At 37.1% G+C, this 18,227-nt stretch overlaps 2 protein-coding genes across 3 annotated transcripts in view; both read left to right on the forward strand.

Annotated features, from left to right (window-relative positions):
- Positions 1–3,243, forward strand: part of LOC117992317 (synaptic vesicle glycoprotein 2B-like) — a 55,810-nt gene extending 52,567 nt beyond the window's left edge. For both annotated transcript variants that reach the window (XM_069505822.1, XM_034979983.2), the window contains exon 10: positions 2,820–3,243. In XM_069505822.1, coding sequence (XP_069361923.1) covers positions 2,820–2,887 — 68 coding nt within the window. In that variant the 3' untranslated portion in view covers positions 2,888–3,243. The remainder of the gene's footprint in view (positions 1–2,819) is intronic.
- The window catches only part of LOC117992355 (uncharacterized), a 257,093-nt gene that overhangs the window by 210,487 nt on the left and 28,379 nt on the right, over positions 1–18,227 (forward strand). The window lies entirely within an intron of this gene.

The raw sequence follows: 18,227 nt of genomic DNA on the forward strand, positions 1-18,227 counted from the left end.
ATCTAGAATCATGAAATTTGGCAAGTAGTCTTACAGCAGACATTCGGGGAAAAATCTGAAAACATTGAATTTGTGGTTACATCCACGGAACAGAAAGAACAGTGGAAGTGCAATTCACCAAAATTACTATAGGAACCGCTGTCGCCAAACTCATACAAATATACCGATAGTCATATATTGCACTACAAAGAAACAAATCATTTGATTTGTCGTTTAAGTTTAGTCAAAACTAGCCTACGTCACAGATTTGGAAATAAACCCTGACGCTCTAGAAATAAGATTTATTTTGCTTTAGCGGAAGAACGTATTTACGAGCTATAGTCACACTCACGTCACACTAGATTCAATTGTCCAATTAATTCCGCTACTTGACCATAGATGGCGGTATTCTAAGTAGTAGCAATTATAAACTTAATTACTTTAAACATATGGTTGACATTTGCGTGATCGGTCGATTTTTTTTCCTCCTCAGTTAAGGCTGCACCACGTAGCTCAATGAATTACCTATCGATATCGATAGATACTCGTTATTTTGTTCATTCGCAAAAATAAAATTAAAAAAGGTAATTATAAAATTGAATAAAAGTGCTGGTATGTATGCATGCCTTTTACAAGTATGCACAATAAATACTGCAACGTATGAAAATAGATAAATTTTATTTATTGCCCTTGAAATAAAACATATTTGTTAAGAAACTGGCGTTTCGAAAGTCTTATTTTTAATTTTAATAAATGGTGTATGCGAACATTTATGTATATATTTTTCGACTATTGCCTTCATCAAATCGGTAACGTGATTAGACGCAGGAATCTCCGAATCACTTTGTCTTTTTGAAGAACCTGGAGTGACCACATTTATCATTTTGTGGCTGAAACCAAAATTAAATTTTGAGAATAAATCCGTACTAATATTATAAATGCGAAAGTGTGTCTGTCTGTCTGTCTGTCTGCTAGCTTTTCACGGCTCAACCGATCAACCGTTTTTGATGAAATTTGGTACAGAGATAGCTTGCATCCCGGGAAAGGACATAGGAAGTTGAAAAGTTCCCACAGGATTTTTAAAAACCTAAATCCACGCGGACGAAGTCGCGGGCATCATCTAGTACCTATATAAAAATGAATAGGAGAAAAATTAATTAGTGTGTTTATGAATTAAATTTGATATTTAGTCAGTCAATCTTCATACAAAAATATAACTAAGAGGTGTGTTGTTTTGTATTATAATATCAAGTATTTTCAATACTTACTGAAAGTAATAAAATAAAACAAGGTTATTTGATTAAAAGACTTAACGATTTTCATTGATGGAAGCGCAGTAGGTTTCGTATATCTATATCCTTTATTTGATATTATAAAATCGACTTCTAAAAAAATGTTCAGAGCATATCATGCTTGATTTGGTTGGCATCCAATTAACTCTACCCGTTGCATCTATCCATTTCTCTTTGATGCTTGCATCTTTGGGAAACCTAAAAATATTTTAAATGAAGGTTAGAGGAACTACTGATGTCTATTTAGTGATCAATGCAACGTCTCACTCATTAATAAATTATAATTATTGCGTTACTATTTATTTATATCCTTGTATCGATATCAATCGATAAATTCAATATTCTACTTGGCCACATCACTATTTGAGTAGCGAACACGGAGCGAAGTACTTTCGGAATAGAATCAATCCAAAATAAACTTTATCTTAATTGTTTAAGGTTGATTTTGACTAACCGTTCTATTAAATATTAGTAAATTGAAATAAATTAAGATTTTATAGAAAACAATGAAAATCGTACTTACCGATGATACGAAACACCTCCATTTTTAAGATTTTTTCTCCTACTATCATTTTTACACTCCAAAACGGAACAGTAACATTGCTAGGGCAATATGAATTTGTCGCGAGACTACCAACTCCACGCGATGTTAGAACGCGACTGGGATCAGTTTTACGTAACTACGCTTAATTGTGGCACGCGTGCCACGCCTACTTAGCACTTCCACTGTTTTTTCTGTTCCGTGGTTACATCACACAAAAAAAAATTAAATTGTGGTCATGAACTAATAATTAGTATTTTAAATTTTTGAACCCTTGTTGCGCGAGCCTGACTCGCACTTGACCGGTTTTTAACTAGATGATGCCCACGGCTTCGTCCGCGTGAATTTAATTTAGGTTTTTTACCCGTGGGAACTCTTTAATTTTCCGGGATAAAAGTATCCTATGTCCTTACCCGGGATGTAAGCTAACTCTGTACCAAATTTCATAAAAATCGGTTGTACTGTTGGGCCGTGAAAAACTAGCAGACAGACAGACAGACAGTCATATTTATAATATTAGTATGGATTAGCATAGAAAAGATATATAGCAGTGATAGCCTAGCGGTTACGACGTCCGCTTCCTATCGCGAGGTCGGGGTTCGATCCCGGGCCTAACTTTTCGTAGTTATGTGCGTTTTAAGAAATTAAATATCACTTGCTTTTACGGTGAAGGAAAAATCGCAACCGTTAAGGTTCGGAATGCCCTTCTGTCGTCCCTGTTTCTTGCCACGTATAACCTAAATACCTTCAAAACAAAGAGTGAAAAGGCATCTTCTAGGCAAGCGCGCCCCAACCTAGACCTCATCATTGCTTTTCTAAGCTTGAGTTTGCAAGCCTTACTTGCAATTAAAAAAAATGGGCACCTTTGGCCCAGGTGCGGACAGGGGCGGACTTTTTAACAATGTTCTTACGTACGGAGTTTCATAATATCCCTGGCATTATGGTATAGAAACGGAACTAAGAATGTATTAAAAAGTTTAATTTACATAATTTACCTTGATTTACAGGTCTGGCGGGACTAGTTTACTTTCTACCAGATGTAAACAAAAACAAAGAGGCCGGCGGCGACAAGTGAAATATTTGTACAATTTAGATAAGTTATAAAAGCTGGTGTATCTAATGAGAGATGTTTTTTTTTTTTTTTTTTTACTCATGGTTAGGTATTGTGATTATCTTTAGATTTTTGAAAATGATTGCTGTGATACAGGGTGCTACGATTTTTAGCAAATTAGTAACTTATCTTAGTAATTTCCACTAGCTTTGTAAGACAAAATATAAATAGAACATTAATTAATAAATATTATAATGTAGAAAAACAACTCAGTAGAAAATAAAATATTAGATTAAAATAATAAAAATTTAATTTTCAATACTATAGTGTATTTTCAATCGATAAAAATGACCACAAAAAAAAAAAAAAAAAACTGAGGATGTCCTTCTTTTCCTACCCTAAATGTGCCAACGGCACCCTATTACTAAGCATTCGATGTCCGTCTGTCTGTCCGTCCGTCTGTCCGTCCATCAGTCTGTCCGTCTGTCTGTCAGCGGGCTGAACCTTAAGGCGAGTTACCGAGGCTAAGCGGAAAAAACTCTTTTGCTAGATCAAATGTTTTAGGTATTTACTATTAAATAATGGCCTTGATAAAAATATACAATATACCTAAAGACATTGTCTAAAGAATTTGCTACTTTAATACACAATAGGAAGTACTTCACCCGATCAAATAAAATCTTGAAATAAGCCGAAATAAAAGTCTAAAACGAATTATTTAATACTTAAATTTCTGACTTGGCAAATAGTTTTTATATGGAAATATTTGTCATTAAGTACTACAAAGAACCTGCTAAATTTTGGTTTTCAACAGGACTTCTATAATTTATTAAATTCAAATTTAACGTTTGAAACACAGAATTTGAACGTTGCCAAGCGGTTTACTTCAAAGCCGTGCTGCCCGCCTCGGTGACTAGCCTTAAGAACCTATTTTTATTGCCGCTATAACAATCAATAAAATAAAAATTACAAAATGGCGCCTATGCAAATAAAAACTGAAGTTCCCTTCTCCTGGGTTATTCCCGTTGAGTCACACCCCCGTGTGTAACACTGTGACACAAGGTACCCAAAATTTCAAAACATTCCCGTTGAGTAACACTGTTACACAACGGGAATGTTTTGAACTTGTTGGCACCTTGTGTCACACCTACATAAATACATATTATTGCGCGTGTATCAAGGATTAACTGATTGTGCACTTTTCCGGGATGTTATTTATTTATAAATCCAAGATGGCGGACATGATTTTTTTTTCAAAAAATTGACATGGGTGTCGTTTTCAGGGTTTTCGAGGGTGCTGAATTTGATGATGACATTTATTCTGAAATCCAAGATGGCGGACATGATTTTTTTTTTCAAAAAGTTGACATGGGTGTCATTTTCAGGGTTTTCGAGGGTGCTGAATTTGATGATGACATTTATTCTGAAATCCAAGATGGCGGACATGAATTTTTTTTCAAAAAATTGACATGGGTGTCGTTTTCAGGGTTTTCGAGGGTGCTGAATTTGATGATGACATTTATTCTGAAATCCAAGATGGCGGACATGATTTTTTTTTCAAAAAATTGACATGGGTGTCGTTTTCAGGGTTTTCGAGGGTGCTGAATTTGATGATGACATTTATTCTGAAATCCAAGATGGCGGACATGATTTTTTTTTCAAAAAGTTGACATGGGTGTCATTTTCAGGGTTTTCGAGGGTGCTGAATTTGATGATGACATTTATTCTGAAATCCAAGATGGCGGACATGAATTTTTTTTCAAAAAATTGACATGGGTGTCGTTTTCAGGGTTTTCGAGGGTGCTGAATTTGATGATGACATTTATTCTGAAATCCAAGATGGCGGACATGATTTTTTTTTTAAAAATTGACATGGGTGTCGTTTTCAGGGTTTTCGTGGGTGCTGAATTTGATGATGACATTTATTCTGAAATCCAAGATGGCGGGCATGATTTTTTTTTTCAAAAAGTTGACATGGGTGTCGTTTTCAGGGTTTTCGTGGGTGCTGAATTTGATGATGACATTTATTCTGAAATCCAAGATGGCGGGCATGAATTTTTTTTAAAAAAATTGACATGGGTGTCGTTTTCAGGGTTTTCGAGGGTGCTGAATTTGATGATGACATTTATTCTGAAATCCAAGATGGCGGACTTGATTTTTTTTTCAAAAAGTTGACATGGGTGTCGTTTTCAGGGTTTTCGAGGGTGCTGAATTTGATGATGACATTTATTCTGAAATCCAAGATGGCGGACATGATTTTTTTTTTCAAAAAATTGACATGGGTGTCGTTTTCAGGGTTTTCGAGGGTGCTGAATTTGATGATGACATTTATTCTGAAATCCAAGATGGCGGACATGATTTTTTTTTCAAAAAGTTGACATGGGTGTCATTTTCAGGGTTTTCGAGGGTGCTGAATTTGATGATGACATTTATTCTGAAATCCAAGATGGCGGACATGATTTTTTTTTTCAAAAAGTTGACATGGGTGTCGTTTTCAGGGTTTTCGAGGGTGCTGAATTTGATGATGACATTTATTCTGAAATCCAAGATGGCGGGCATGAATTTTTTTTCAAAAAATTGACATGGGTGTCGTTTTCAGGGTTTTCGAGGGTGCTGAATTTGATGATGACATTTATTCTGAAATCCAAGATGGCGGACTTGATTTTTTTTTCAAAAAGTTGACATGGGTGTCGTTTTCAGGGTTTTCGAGGGTGCTGAATTTGATGATGACATTTATTCTGAAATCCAAGATGGCGGACATGATTTTTTTTTCAAAAAATTGACATGGGTGTCGTTTTCAGGGTTTTCGAGGGTGCTGAATTTGATGATGACATTTATTCTGAAATCCAAGATGGCGGACATGATTTTTTTTTCAAAAAATTGACATGGGTGTCGTTTTCAGGGTTTTCGAGGGTGCTGAATTTGATGATGACATTTATTCTGAAATACAAGATGGCGGACATGATTTTTTTTCAAAAAAAAATGACATGGAAATTATGATAATCGTCTTCAAAAATATAACGTAGCTCGTAGCTTTAGTTTTAAGTTTGCGTAATAATTATCACCACTATATCTTAGAAATCCAACATCTGACCATCAAAAAGAGTTATTTATTACCTATTTTGAATAAATCATTTGACTTTGTGTTTAACATTTGCATAACAGAACGCATTAAAAATGTTTTATTTTTGAACGCATCCATAATTATTTACATTCCTAGAGAAGTCCATGCTTTTTCTAAACTTTTAATCGATTTTATTTCATAATCGAAATAGATCCAATCGCATGTTAACCGTATAAACTGATGTTAAATATTAAACTAAGACAAGCTACTAACATAACCTGGTGTTACAAAACCCTGAAAACGACACCCATGTCAATTTTTTGAAAAAAAAATCATGTCCGCCATCTTGGATTTCAGAATAAATGTCATCATCAAATTCAGCACCCTCGAAAACCCTGAAAACGACACCCATGTCAATTTTTTGAAAAAAAAATCATGTCGGCCATCTTGGATTTCAGAATAAATGTCATCATCAAATTCAGCACCCTCGAAAACCCTGAAAACGACACCCATGTAAATTTTTTAAAAAAAATCATGTCCGCCATCTTGGATTTCAGAATAAATGTCATCATCAAATTCAGCACCCTCGAAAACCCTGAAAACGACACCCATGTCAACTTTTTGAAAAAAAAATCAAGTCCGCCATCTTGGATTTCAGAATAAATGTCATCATCAAATTCAGCACCCTCGAAAACCCTGAAAACGACACCCATGTCAATTTTTTTGAAAAAAAAAATCATGTCCGCCATCTTGGATTTCAGAATAAATGTCATCATCAAATTCAGCACCCTCGAAAACCCTGAAAACGACACCCATGTCAATTTTTTGAAAAAAAAATCATGTCCGCCATCTTGGATTTCAGAATAAATGTCATCATCAAATTCAGCACCCTCGAAAACCCTGAAAACGACACCCATGTCAATTTTTTGAAAAAAAAAAATCATGTCCGCCATCTTGGATTTCAGAATAAATGTCATCATCAAATTCAGCACCCTCGAAAACCCTGAAAACGACACCCATGTCAATTTTTGAAAAAAAAAAATCATGTCCGCCATCTTGGATTTCAGAATAAATGTCATCATCAAATTCAGCACCCTCGAAAACCCTGAAAACGACACCCATGTCAACTTTTTGAAAAAAAAAAAACATGTCCGCCATCTTGGATTTCAGAATAAATGTCATCATCAAATTCAGCACCCTCGAAAACCCTGAAAACGACACCCATGTCAATTTTTTGTAAAAAAAATCATGTCCGCCATCTTGGATTTTAGAATAAATGTCATCATCAAATTCAGCACCCTCGAAAACCCTGAAAACGACACCCATGTCAATTTTTTGAAAAAAAAATCATGTCCGCCATCTTGGATTTCAGAATAAATGTCATCATAAAATTCAGCAACCTCGAAAACCCTGAAAACGACACCCATGTCAATTTTTTGAAAAAAAAAAAAAACATGTCCGCCATCTTGGATTTCAGAATAAATGTCATCATCAAATTCAGCACCCTCGAAAACCCTGAAAACGACACCCATGTCAATTTTTTGAAAAAAAAAACATGTCCGCCATCTTGGATTTCAGAATAAATGTCATCATCAAATTCAGCACCCTCGAAAACCCTGAAAACGACACCCATGTCAATTTTTTGAAAAAAAAAATCATGTCCGCCATCTTGGATTTATAAATAAATAACATCCCGGAAAAGTGCACAATCAGTTAATACTTGATACACGCGCAATAATATGTATTTATGTAGGTGTGACACAAGGTGCCAACAAGTTCAAAAAATTCCCGTTGTGTAACAGTGTTACTCAACGGGAATGTTTTGAAATTTTTGGTACCTTGTGTCACAGTGTTACACACGGGGGTGTGACTCAACGGGAATAACCCCTTCTCCTGGTCTACTCAACCAGAGTGAACGATTCAACTCAATGATTCCACTAGCGAGCAATCAAAGGGCGTGCGGTGAAACTGAACGCGTATTAATTGAGGTTTATTGCTGTGTCAGGTTCTATTGCATCTAGTGTCTACAGATATTATACTCGCCGACCTGAGCTTGATATTGTGCTCTAGCCTCTATGCTACATGATGCTTCACTAATTTGAGGAAAACCACACAAACTAAATTATAAAAAACGAGAAAACACTTATTATTTTTAGGGTTCAATTTGCTTTATTTATTTTACACATGCAACGTTGCAAATAAGACCAATTGACTGCAATAGTAGATTATTAACCAAGGGGATAAAGCAGTGTCTTCTGTCGCGGGTGACGATTTAAATCGCGAGTGTAGCGAGGGATTTAAGTTCACCCAAGACTAAAGACAGCTTTATCACCGAGGAAAATACTCTACTTTTCGTACCATTTGCGAAAAAATTAACACAATAATAATATATGAGATAAGCATTTATCTCATATTTATTTTAAAAATACGTTTAATTTTTAGAACATTAACTTATTTATAAAAATAAATTAAAATAAACTTAACGTTTATGTTTGTATTTGAAGAAAACAAAAAAGCAAAGGCATCAAGCTCTACGGCCTCGTCGGTTTTCGTAATTTTATTTAATAATCATAACTGCATAATAAATGCGTATTTCTTTTTCAAAAAGATGTATGATGAATGCTTTATATACACATTCAATGATGTAAACACAGATGTACTTCAGTATGAATTTCATCATGAATGTAAGTATTCGAAATTTAAATCACATTCTCCCCCAAGAGGATGAATGAAATTCAGTACAATTTTCTTTCCCTGTTTTTAACAGATTAAAAATGACTATTGTTATGTTCGCTTTTTGTGGCATAGAATGTCACTTTTTTGAGCAAGTGGTACGAAAAAAATATTGTAGTCGCTTTTTCCATCTTTGACGAATTTATAAATAAACCAGTAAGTAGGCTCATTTTTTAATAACAACTTAATTTGGCATCCTCCACCGAAAATTAATCTTTTTTGTTTACTTCGTCCGACGTTATAATGAACTATGAAAAGTTAATTTTTTCATTTAATCTCCGGATAAAGCGAAAAATCTGTAACGAATTGCAGATTGGATTAACGTGATAATTATTTTCGCACCGGTAAGCGTTGGAAGACTCCCACTATTGGACAGACGATATCAAACGAGTCACAGGTAGCCGCTGGATTCAGGCGACGCAAGACAGTGGTGTGTAGAAGTCCCAACCAGAGACCCATGTCCAGCTGTGGAGGTCTATTGGTTGATAATGATCATGATGATGATAATAATTATTATTTGTTTATTTTATAATCGCAAAGGAAAACAATAAATTGTGCTGGGGTGCAAAGGAAGTAGGTACTTTTACGTTGTAGAAGTTGGTAGAACCTAGATCAGTACCTACCCCTATTATAAATGCGAAAGGTGTGTTTGTTTGTTGGTTTGCCCTTCAATCACGTCGCAACAGACCAACGGATCGACGTGATTTTTTGCATGAGTATAGTTAAAGACCTGGAGAGTGACATAGGCTTTTCATCCCGGAAAATCAAAGAGTTCTCGCAGGATAATAAGGAAATAAAGCTTTAAGATTATGTATTCACGGTATTCCGTAGAGCAGTAAGTATCAATATCGGCTTTTCCCACAGCTACTCAATATTCTGTCAGCACAAAACCAATTAGCTTACGAAAATAGTTTTTCTGCATGCCAGCGAAGCATGCCACCGTAGGGAAATCCCAGATCTTGAAGAGTCTTTCAATTTATCTACCTATAGGTACCTACTTGAAGAATATAGAATATAGATAGCCTATTTTTTGAGATTAGATTTTTTTTTTTTTCAATTTTAGTGGGTAGCATTGACTTATACCTATATTACTTCGTATGGACAGGGCTATTCAACAAACAAAATGGCACCGACTCAGTGGTGATGCAATCTCAGTGACGTCTGGATTTCAAACGGGTCGTTCATTGACTAGTATCTAAATTAAACTAAATTAATCAATTGTCTGGTGGGAGGCTTCGGCCGTGACTAGTTACCACCCTACCGGCAAAGCCGTGCCGTCAAGCGATTTAGCGTTCCGGTACGATGCCGTGTAGAATCCAAAGGGAGTACGGGTTTAATAAAAACTGCCATATCCCTTCCAGGTTAGCCCGCTATCATCTTAGACTGCATCATCACTTACCATCAGGTGAGATTGCAGTCAAGGGTTAACTTGTATCTGAAGAAAAAAAAAACATTTTAATTAATTAAATTAAATTACCGTTATCAGTAGTGTGTCAGCGATGGATTGATCATGATGATGATGTATTAGGTACGAGTACATAACATATAGGGAAGGAAACAAGAAAGAAGGCTGGTTGTTATTCCGCGCGCGCGATGGTAACTTCAGTCAGCGCTAAAGTAATTAGCGCGGGAAATAGTTTTCCGCAGCCCGCGGAAGATTATTCGCGTCACGTTCCCGTAGGGAAATCGCTCGCGACGTTGATTATAGGAAAAATCTATCCCGTCTTCGCAATTTTTCTATTTATTTTTGGCAGTAATAATCTTCTCCTTACTTTTTTTTTTATTTTTTTAGTAAAGTTTTTTAGTAAAGGTAAGTGGCTCACCTGGAAGGAGTACGGCAGTCTTTATTAAACCCATTCACCTTTAGTTTCTACACGGCATCGTGCCGGAACGCTAAATCGCTTGGCGGCACGGCTTTGCCGGTAGGGTGGTAACTAGCCACGGCCGAGGCCTCCCACCAGACCAGACCAGAAATTTAGAAATTATAAAATTCCAAATCCCTGCCAGAAATCGAACCCGGGACCTCCCACTAATAAGACCACAGCGCTTACCACTGCGCCAGGGAGGTCGTCAAACTTTCCAGACTCGTCGTACTTTTCAGCAAACAAACACTATTACCACAGTATATAAGGGGACACAGTAGTCCGCCGCCTTTACTTTCATGGTAAATGTCCCAGCATTACTATAGAGATCCCAGGTCTGAGGTCGCTTGTCAGTTGTCACTCCTTTCCGCACGATTCCTCTGTCTAGACCATGTCTAGACGGCTCCGTCCTCAGACTAAGTATTAAGAAGACTTGGCATTAAAATAATAATACCTTGTTAGAGCAAGCTAGGTGTATAGAAAAGCTTTGAAGAGTGATAGAGACATAAACACAGTTAGTTTTCTGTTTCAAATTTAATATTGAAGGTGTGTAGAAGCCATTTATGGTGCATTGTTGTGTAAAAGTTGTAGCGAACGCAAATTATGAAACATAACCTTTCATACGTGAGTATTATTTCTTTAGTTGTTTTGTCCCTTTCGGGTATACGCGTCTGACAAGTCTCTTGATACTTAGTCTGAGGCAACCTCTGGTAGGTACTTAACTTTACTGATTTACTCTGTGCTATTACCACAGAAGAAATACGCGGTACGCCCCTGATATAATTGCAGATGAACCAAAATTTTGTCAAAATCTATTAAACGGGTGGCCGTAAAAAGCTAGCAGACAGACAAACACACTTTTACATTTATGATATGAGTATGGTTTCAAATGTATTGCCTTTGAAATATCGGGAAGGTAAAATATTTTTTATCCAGTTTTTGCAAAAAGAATAGCTTTTTCAACGCAAAACCTTTGAAAAACTAAAAAATCCAATCCTGAATTCCGCATCTCGTATGAAAATTGCCGATTTCGAGAGATGGGCTTTATTGCTACTTTTAAATCATTTTCATTTAGTGAAATCATTATTTTTTACAGTGATTTCATCGGACATTTTTCATGGAAAGTTAATTTTCAATTTGCGCACTTGTGATGATTTGCTACATTAATTTACTTGGGAATTATGATCAAGATCAATGAGGCTATTATATTAGGATTTTTCAGGGAGAGTGAATTTTCTCACCTACTTACAAAAGTACGAAAATTTCCTTTCCATTAGAAACATATTAATTTTCCTTTTCTACGTTAATTTAACTAGAGATTTTTCTCTTTCTAAAACGAAGCGATGGGAGTGTTTGCGCTCGCAGCCCTCTTTAGCATCTTAGCTGCTGGGGTAACGACCATAGGTGCACAAAACTTAAAAAATAAAGCCAGGTTTAAATGAATAATTTTCAAACTTTGTGAGATTTTTCTCCGTGATTTTTCATAGGCTCCTATAAGTAACGTAGCTAAATAGGTATAGTGCATAACTGAGTAGGCTTCTGCGGTAGTGGAGCGGTGCGGGAGGGGTGGCAGTTATCACATTACAAGTTGACGAATCACTGAGCTCACGCGTCACGTCATCACACCCTCCCGCACTGCTCCACAGGAACCTCACTCAGTTATGCGTTATGCCTATCATACCTATAACGCCAGCTCCACAAGTTCGCTCCAACCCTAACGCTGTTCGCCCAACGTGTGGATCTGGAAATTAGCATTGGTCCCAATTCTCACGCCAACGTTGGGAGTCGGCCGTTCTGTGTTGGTTTTTTCAAGGGAATTTACGCTAACGTTTACAATCCTCACCCACAGACCACACAGACAGTCTTGTAGGTACTGTAAAAGGAATTTCGATTTCTGTACCTATCGGATATCTTAACATTGATTCTGACGGAACAAATATTAGTAGCCAACATGTGGACGTCTCATAAAAATAAACGACCAACGTTGGTACAGTACGCGGCAAAAAGTAATGTACATCGGCCTTTAGAATGACATTTCGGCTTTGTAGAGCGTTGTCTCTGTCTCTTATTCCATGACATTCTGTCGGTCTCAACGACAGCGACAACGCTCTACAATTAATCTGCTATCTCCTTCTAAAGGTCGATGTACATTACTTTCGGCCACATACTGTACGGGCGTTTGCACCAACGCGTGGAGCCGGCGTGAAAAGTCTTTTCATATGATTTTTCACAATGGTACCTGTGAAATAGCCCTTCTCTACTCATTCCTATTGGAAAACGATGCCGGTGGTAAACTTTTCAATATTTCCAAACACCGAGGCTATACTAAACGAAGCTCAATTTACATAAATATGAAATATCCAATAGGAAAATATTGTATCGGGTTTACATAAACATACGTTATTTTAACATTGAGCCAAAGAGATGTTGAATTTTCAAACTAGATACCTAACTTTCTCTGACATTTTTTCAAACTTTTGCGAATTCGCACTGTTTATTGAGTTTTGTCGGTTTTTATATACATTGAGAAGTATTTTCAGAACACTGAAATAGACATATTATGATTAAAAATTGAATTAAAGTTAAAATATAGAAAATTGATATTTGGGTTTTCAGGATTTTTGCAAATTCTACCCCCATGCCGATTTTCTAAATTATTACACCCGAGCGAAGCCGGGGCGGGTCAGCTAGTTATTATTACTATTAGTATTTAGAACGCTAGCAAAAACTTGACACAATAGTGCTAAGTTTTTGCTAGCGTTTTAAATACACCCTTTGACTTGAAAACCACAAAGCATCTAAGTAAATCACGAACGTATAAAGACGCGATCGGAAACCCAATGCATTTGTATTATCGGGTAAAAGATAGCAGATAATGCAAACATATAGGGTCATCGAGGCGACTGGCGGCCGCTAGAGTTCAACGAACGTTGCGTAGATAGGTGCCGCGTCGTAGGTGGGGCATTGACCCGAGTTTTATGCGGGTTTGAAAAATACTAAATCACTAAAGCTTCAAGTATAAGACGGTAAGATAAGAAGGTTATTGGTATTAGATTGTGTTTAGGTATTATATGCAAACATTTTGCTAGTGTTTTAAGTGCACCCTGTATTTTAAACTTTTGAAGTGAAAACCACATAAGCAACTAAATCACGAAAGTATATAAAGACGCGATCGGAAACCCAATGCATTTGTATTATCGGGTAAAAGATAGCAGATAATGCAAACATATAGGGTCATCGAGGCGACCGGAGCCGTAAGTCCTTTGATTTAATGCCGTGTTATTCCCGACGGCCACTCGCTGCAATGCGGTGTTCACCTGGAGGATCCACTGAAAATATTTTATAGTATAAGTCCGGCAAATTGCTATTGCGCTGGAACCATGTCTCATTACCATCGAAGTGACGTCAGCCGATATAAAAATATACAATCAGCTCGAAACTTCAGTCTAGTGCTAACGTCACTAAAATGGCGGCTACGCACTTTAGCAATTTGCGGTACTTATACTTAATTATATTTTAATCTTTCTTGGGTTGCATACCTCAAAAGGAAAAAAGAAACCCTTATAGGATCACTTCGTTGCCTGTCTGTCTGTCAAAAAACCTATAGGGTTACCACCTAGCAATTTCAACGGTATGTCAAAGGTCATAAAGCTGAGTTAAATTTGTAATCAAGGACTCTGTCTGTTTGCTCTGGCCCTTACAGGCTTTTAAACTTGAAATGATATCTTTTGTGTCTTTGTTCTTCGTTGAAATGTATTAAGTTTATCTTCTACTATTATTATCATCTTTAAGATTAATTACATTTCGACATTTAATTATTTAGATCGCGATGATGAGATTAATTAATTGGACACGAATTGGATTTCACAATAATAATTAATTCTGAAAACAGTTGAAAATTTTCATCTCGCAATGTCTTATAGAAATTCGGCCTATTTGAATTTAGGCATTCGCCGTGTCATTGAAAATCATACCTGCGTAAATTGTTTTAAGGGTGACTTCCCACGGGTTACTGGACCGTAGCTTTAGGGTTGATTTATCTTAGAACGGGTAAGTACTTGGACGGGCATGATTCAAAGACTTACAGTATGTCATTATAAGCTGAAGAAGCACGAACCTAGCCAAAACTGTTATTTTATTCACGAAAAGATAAAAAAACCGGCCAAGTGCGAGTGAGCAACTCGCGTACTGAGAGTTCCGTATTTTTTCGCCATTTTGCACGATAAATCAAAAACTATTATGCATAAAACAAATAAAAAACTGTTTTAGAATGTACAGGTTTTCCAGGAGCCCTTTCATATGATACCCCACTTGGTGTAGTAATCTTACTTTAAAAGTTGAAAATACTAATAATTTGTTCAAACACTTTTTTTTTTGGGATGTGACCACAAATTCACGGTTTTCAGATTTTTTCCATAATGCATGCTATAAGACCTATGACAAACTAATAAAACCTGACAGACAGACAGATGGACAGGGGAAGCTTAGTGATAGGGACCCTTTGGATACGGAACCCTGTAAATTAGCTCGCACTTTCAGACATCGTGAGAAAACACCTTTAGAAAATTTCCATAAGCATGGCATTACTTCTCATTAATGTCTGTTTTTCCCACAAATCGTCAGTCCGCAAGACTTAATGAAAATTATGAGGATACCGTCTCTCCCAATATTCGGACTCATTAATATGTATGAATAAAAAGCTTCAGGTCTTCTTCAAATTATTACTTTTTGTAGAACTAGCTGACCTGCCACCGTTTCGCTTGTGTGGACTTTTTAAAAATCCTTTTTGAGTGGGAGTCTACGAAATGGACAAATTATATATGCAAAAAATTCATCTGTTCAAAGTGTATTTAAGTTGTTTTAATCAGTTATTATAACAGTTGAAATAGATACTTATTTATTTTAAACCAGTTTTGTCAAGTAAAAACTAGTACTAACTGAGCATAGCATTTGATACAACTTTTTTAACTAGGATCTTGAACGAAATCTGATCAGCCCGACTCCACGCAGTCTTATCTGTTTTACCTTCTGTCTTGTTTGTTCCTTCACCTTTCTACTATCGTACCGCAAGCATCAAGGTCTGCACCCGTATGTAGGTAAAATTCCACGGATACGTACGAAGCGATTTGCCTCCTCATTTCTAATTCGAACCGCCAAGATTTGGAACACCCTTCCAGCATCAGTTTTCCCCTCCAATTATAATATGGGTACCTTCAAATCAAGAGTGAATAGGCATCTTCTAGGCAAGTGCGCTCCATCTTGGGCTGCATCATCATTTACCACCAGGTCTGATTGCAGCCAAGCGCTAGTCTATACCTAAAAAATCTACCCCTAGAGTGTTTTTGGAAAGTGCGAATCTAGAAACTTGGGACGAAGGTCCTGAATAATATACGATGTTGAGTAAAAAAATACCTGTTCATCAAGATAATATTACAAAAGTAGGCATTAGGGATTTTATTTATTGGACTCTTCACGATCCATAACAGATCCATTTATTTGATTCCCGGCGTCCAGCTCGCAGCTGTTGCAACAAAAACTATCCACGATAATACGTTTTCTTCCATTCGCAATAAAACTAGAAAGTCTTTACCTATCTATAGTTTTATGGGAAATTCGCAGATGGAGTTAATCTTGCGTGTGTGAGAGAAAAGATTTGTGGTAATTTTTTTTAAATCCTGAATCGATGATAATATGCCAAATATTAGGCTATGGTGACGTAAAATCAAAGAAAAATAGGACCTAGACTATCACGACTTTAGTGAATCATCATCATCATGAGCAACCCATCGCCGACTTACTACAGAGCACAGTTCTCCTCTCAGAGTCAGAAAGGTTTTGATCATAGTCTACCACGCTGGACAAGTCTGGATTGGCTTCACACACCTTTGAGAACATTATAACCCTCAGGTATGCAGGTTTCCTCACGATATTTTCGTTCACCGTTAAAGAGAGTGATATTTGATTACTTAAAACGCACATCACTCCGAAAAGTTAGAGATGCATGCCCGGGAACGAACCCCCGACCTTCGATTAGGAGGCGGACGTCGGTTTGGTGATTACCGGTCCTCAATATAAAATCGAATGGAAATGCATCCTGATTCCTCACACATCTTTGTAATATTGAAACCCATAATGTTGTCATGCCACAAATTCCTGAAATACCAGCAACTCTGGTGCTGCAAATGTACATGGGCGGCGGTAGTCACCTAACATCAGGTGACCCGTCGATAAAAACCCGCGTTTACGTACAGTCGCATTGCGCGTTGTAAGAGTTTCGTTCAGGTTTATAATACTGTGTTAAACTATTATTAATTTGACCTAAAGTACAATAATTCTTCAGCATGCAATAATTTTACTGGCAATTAAAATACAATTAAAGCCATCCTAATTGCATGTCTGACTGCAATATTGCCAACTAAACGAATTTTAACGTCGCAATTAGCAAGACGAGTAATGTCCTTGCACCATAAGGCGAAGACTTTGAGATTGAGCTTTTTAATTAAGTCTTGACTAGCTTTTCCTTGTTAGTAAAGTTCCTCTCTCTACCCTGGAGCCTGGAGGGCTATGGCAATGAGGATTCACAGGCAAAACTGCTTGCAATTCACGACGGCGAGTAAACTTTACTTGTGGTTACGTCGTATACACGGACATTGCGTAAGTGTGCGTGCACGTCGCGCGTCGGTCCAATCAGTCGCGAGCAAGCTCTCGCAAGAACACATTTACTGTGCCAAAAGGTGCTGATAGACTTGAGCATTCACTTGTAACAGAACATCGAGCATTCGCCGTTTTTATTTTTGTCGAACTGAACAACGAACCGAGCCAAGCATAGGGCCAAATATTGCTACGAACATCTTGAGAATTGTAGCGAACGCTCTATTCGATGCTTGTTAATTCTTCATGAAAATGTCACACTGGAGAGCAACAGGGGTGCGGGAAGGGACGTCGCGGAGCGGCGGGGCGCGGAACGATGACAGAAGCTTGACTCGGCAAAAAGCTCCAAGCAAATCTGCTCGCTAGAATGCTCGCCAGAACGCTCGATAGAATGCTCGCTAAAATGTTCTCGTATTTTTCTGTGTTGTAACATTCGCACTAATGCTCATTACAAGTGAATGCTCAAGTCTATCAACACCTTTAAATGAAAATGAAAAAATCTTTATTCTCTTTAAATTGCCTTAAAAGTAAAGAACGGTAACAACTGCTTTAGTTAGAAACTGTGTTACAGTTGTTAACGCCCACCTCCAGATTGAGAAATTAGGTTCAAAAGAAATAATAATAAAAAAGAAAAAGCACAATGTTAAAAAATCAATGAAAATTATGTTAGATTAATATGTGTGTGTGTGTGTGTGTGTGTATGTGTGTGTGTGTGTGTGTGTGTGTGTGTGTGTGTGTGTGTTTTTCTGTGTATAAGATGTGTGAATGGATTATTTCAAAGTTACGATGTCTTCCGTGTCACTATAAGAAAGTGCCTTGAGCCATTGAGTTATAAGTATTTTACACGTTCGTTGTACACGTTCACTTTACTTATACCGATACGACTTACACACAAGCATGACCCACTCGCCCTCGTGAAATGCAAGAACTATACGCGGCGGAAACTAATTTAATTGGTCTGTTTCACCGCAAAGCTGGCTCAGCAAGTTCATGACCGGAATTCGGGTCAGCTGGTAACGCAATTACCTTTGCTAATTCGGTCGGAGGTATTTCT

This window comes from Maniola hyperantus, chromosome 21, assembly GCF_902806685.2.
Source record: "Maniola hyperantus chromosome 21, iAphHyp1.2, whole genome shotgun sequence".
NCBI classification, from domain to species: Eukaryota; Metazoa; Arthropoda; class Insecta; order Lepidoptera; family Nymphalidae; genus Maniola; species Maniola hyperantus.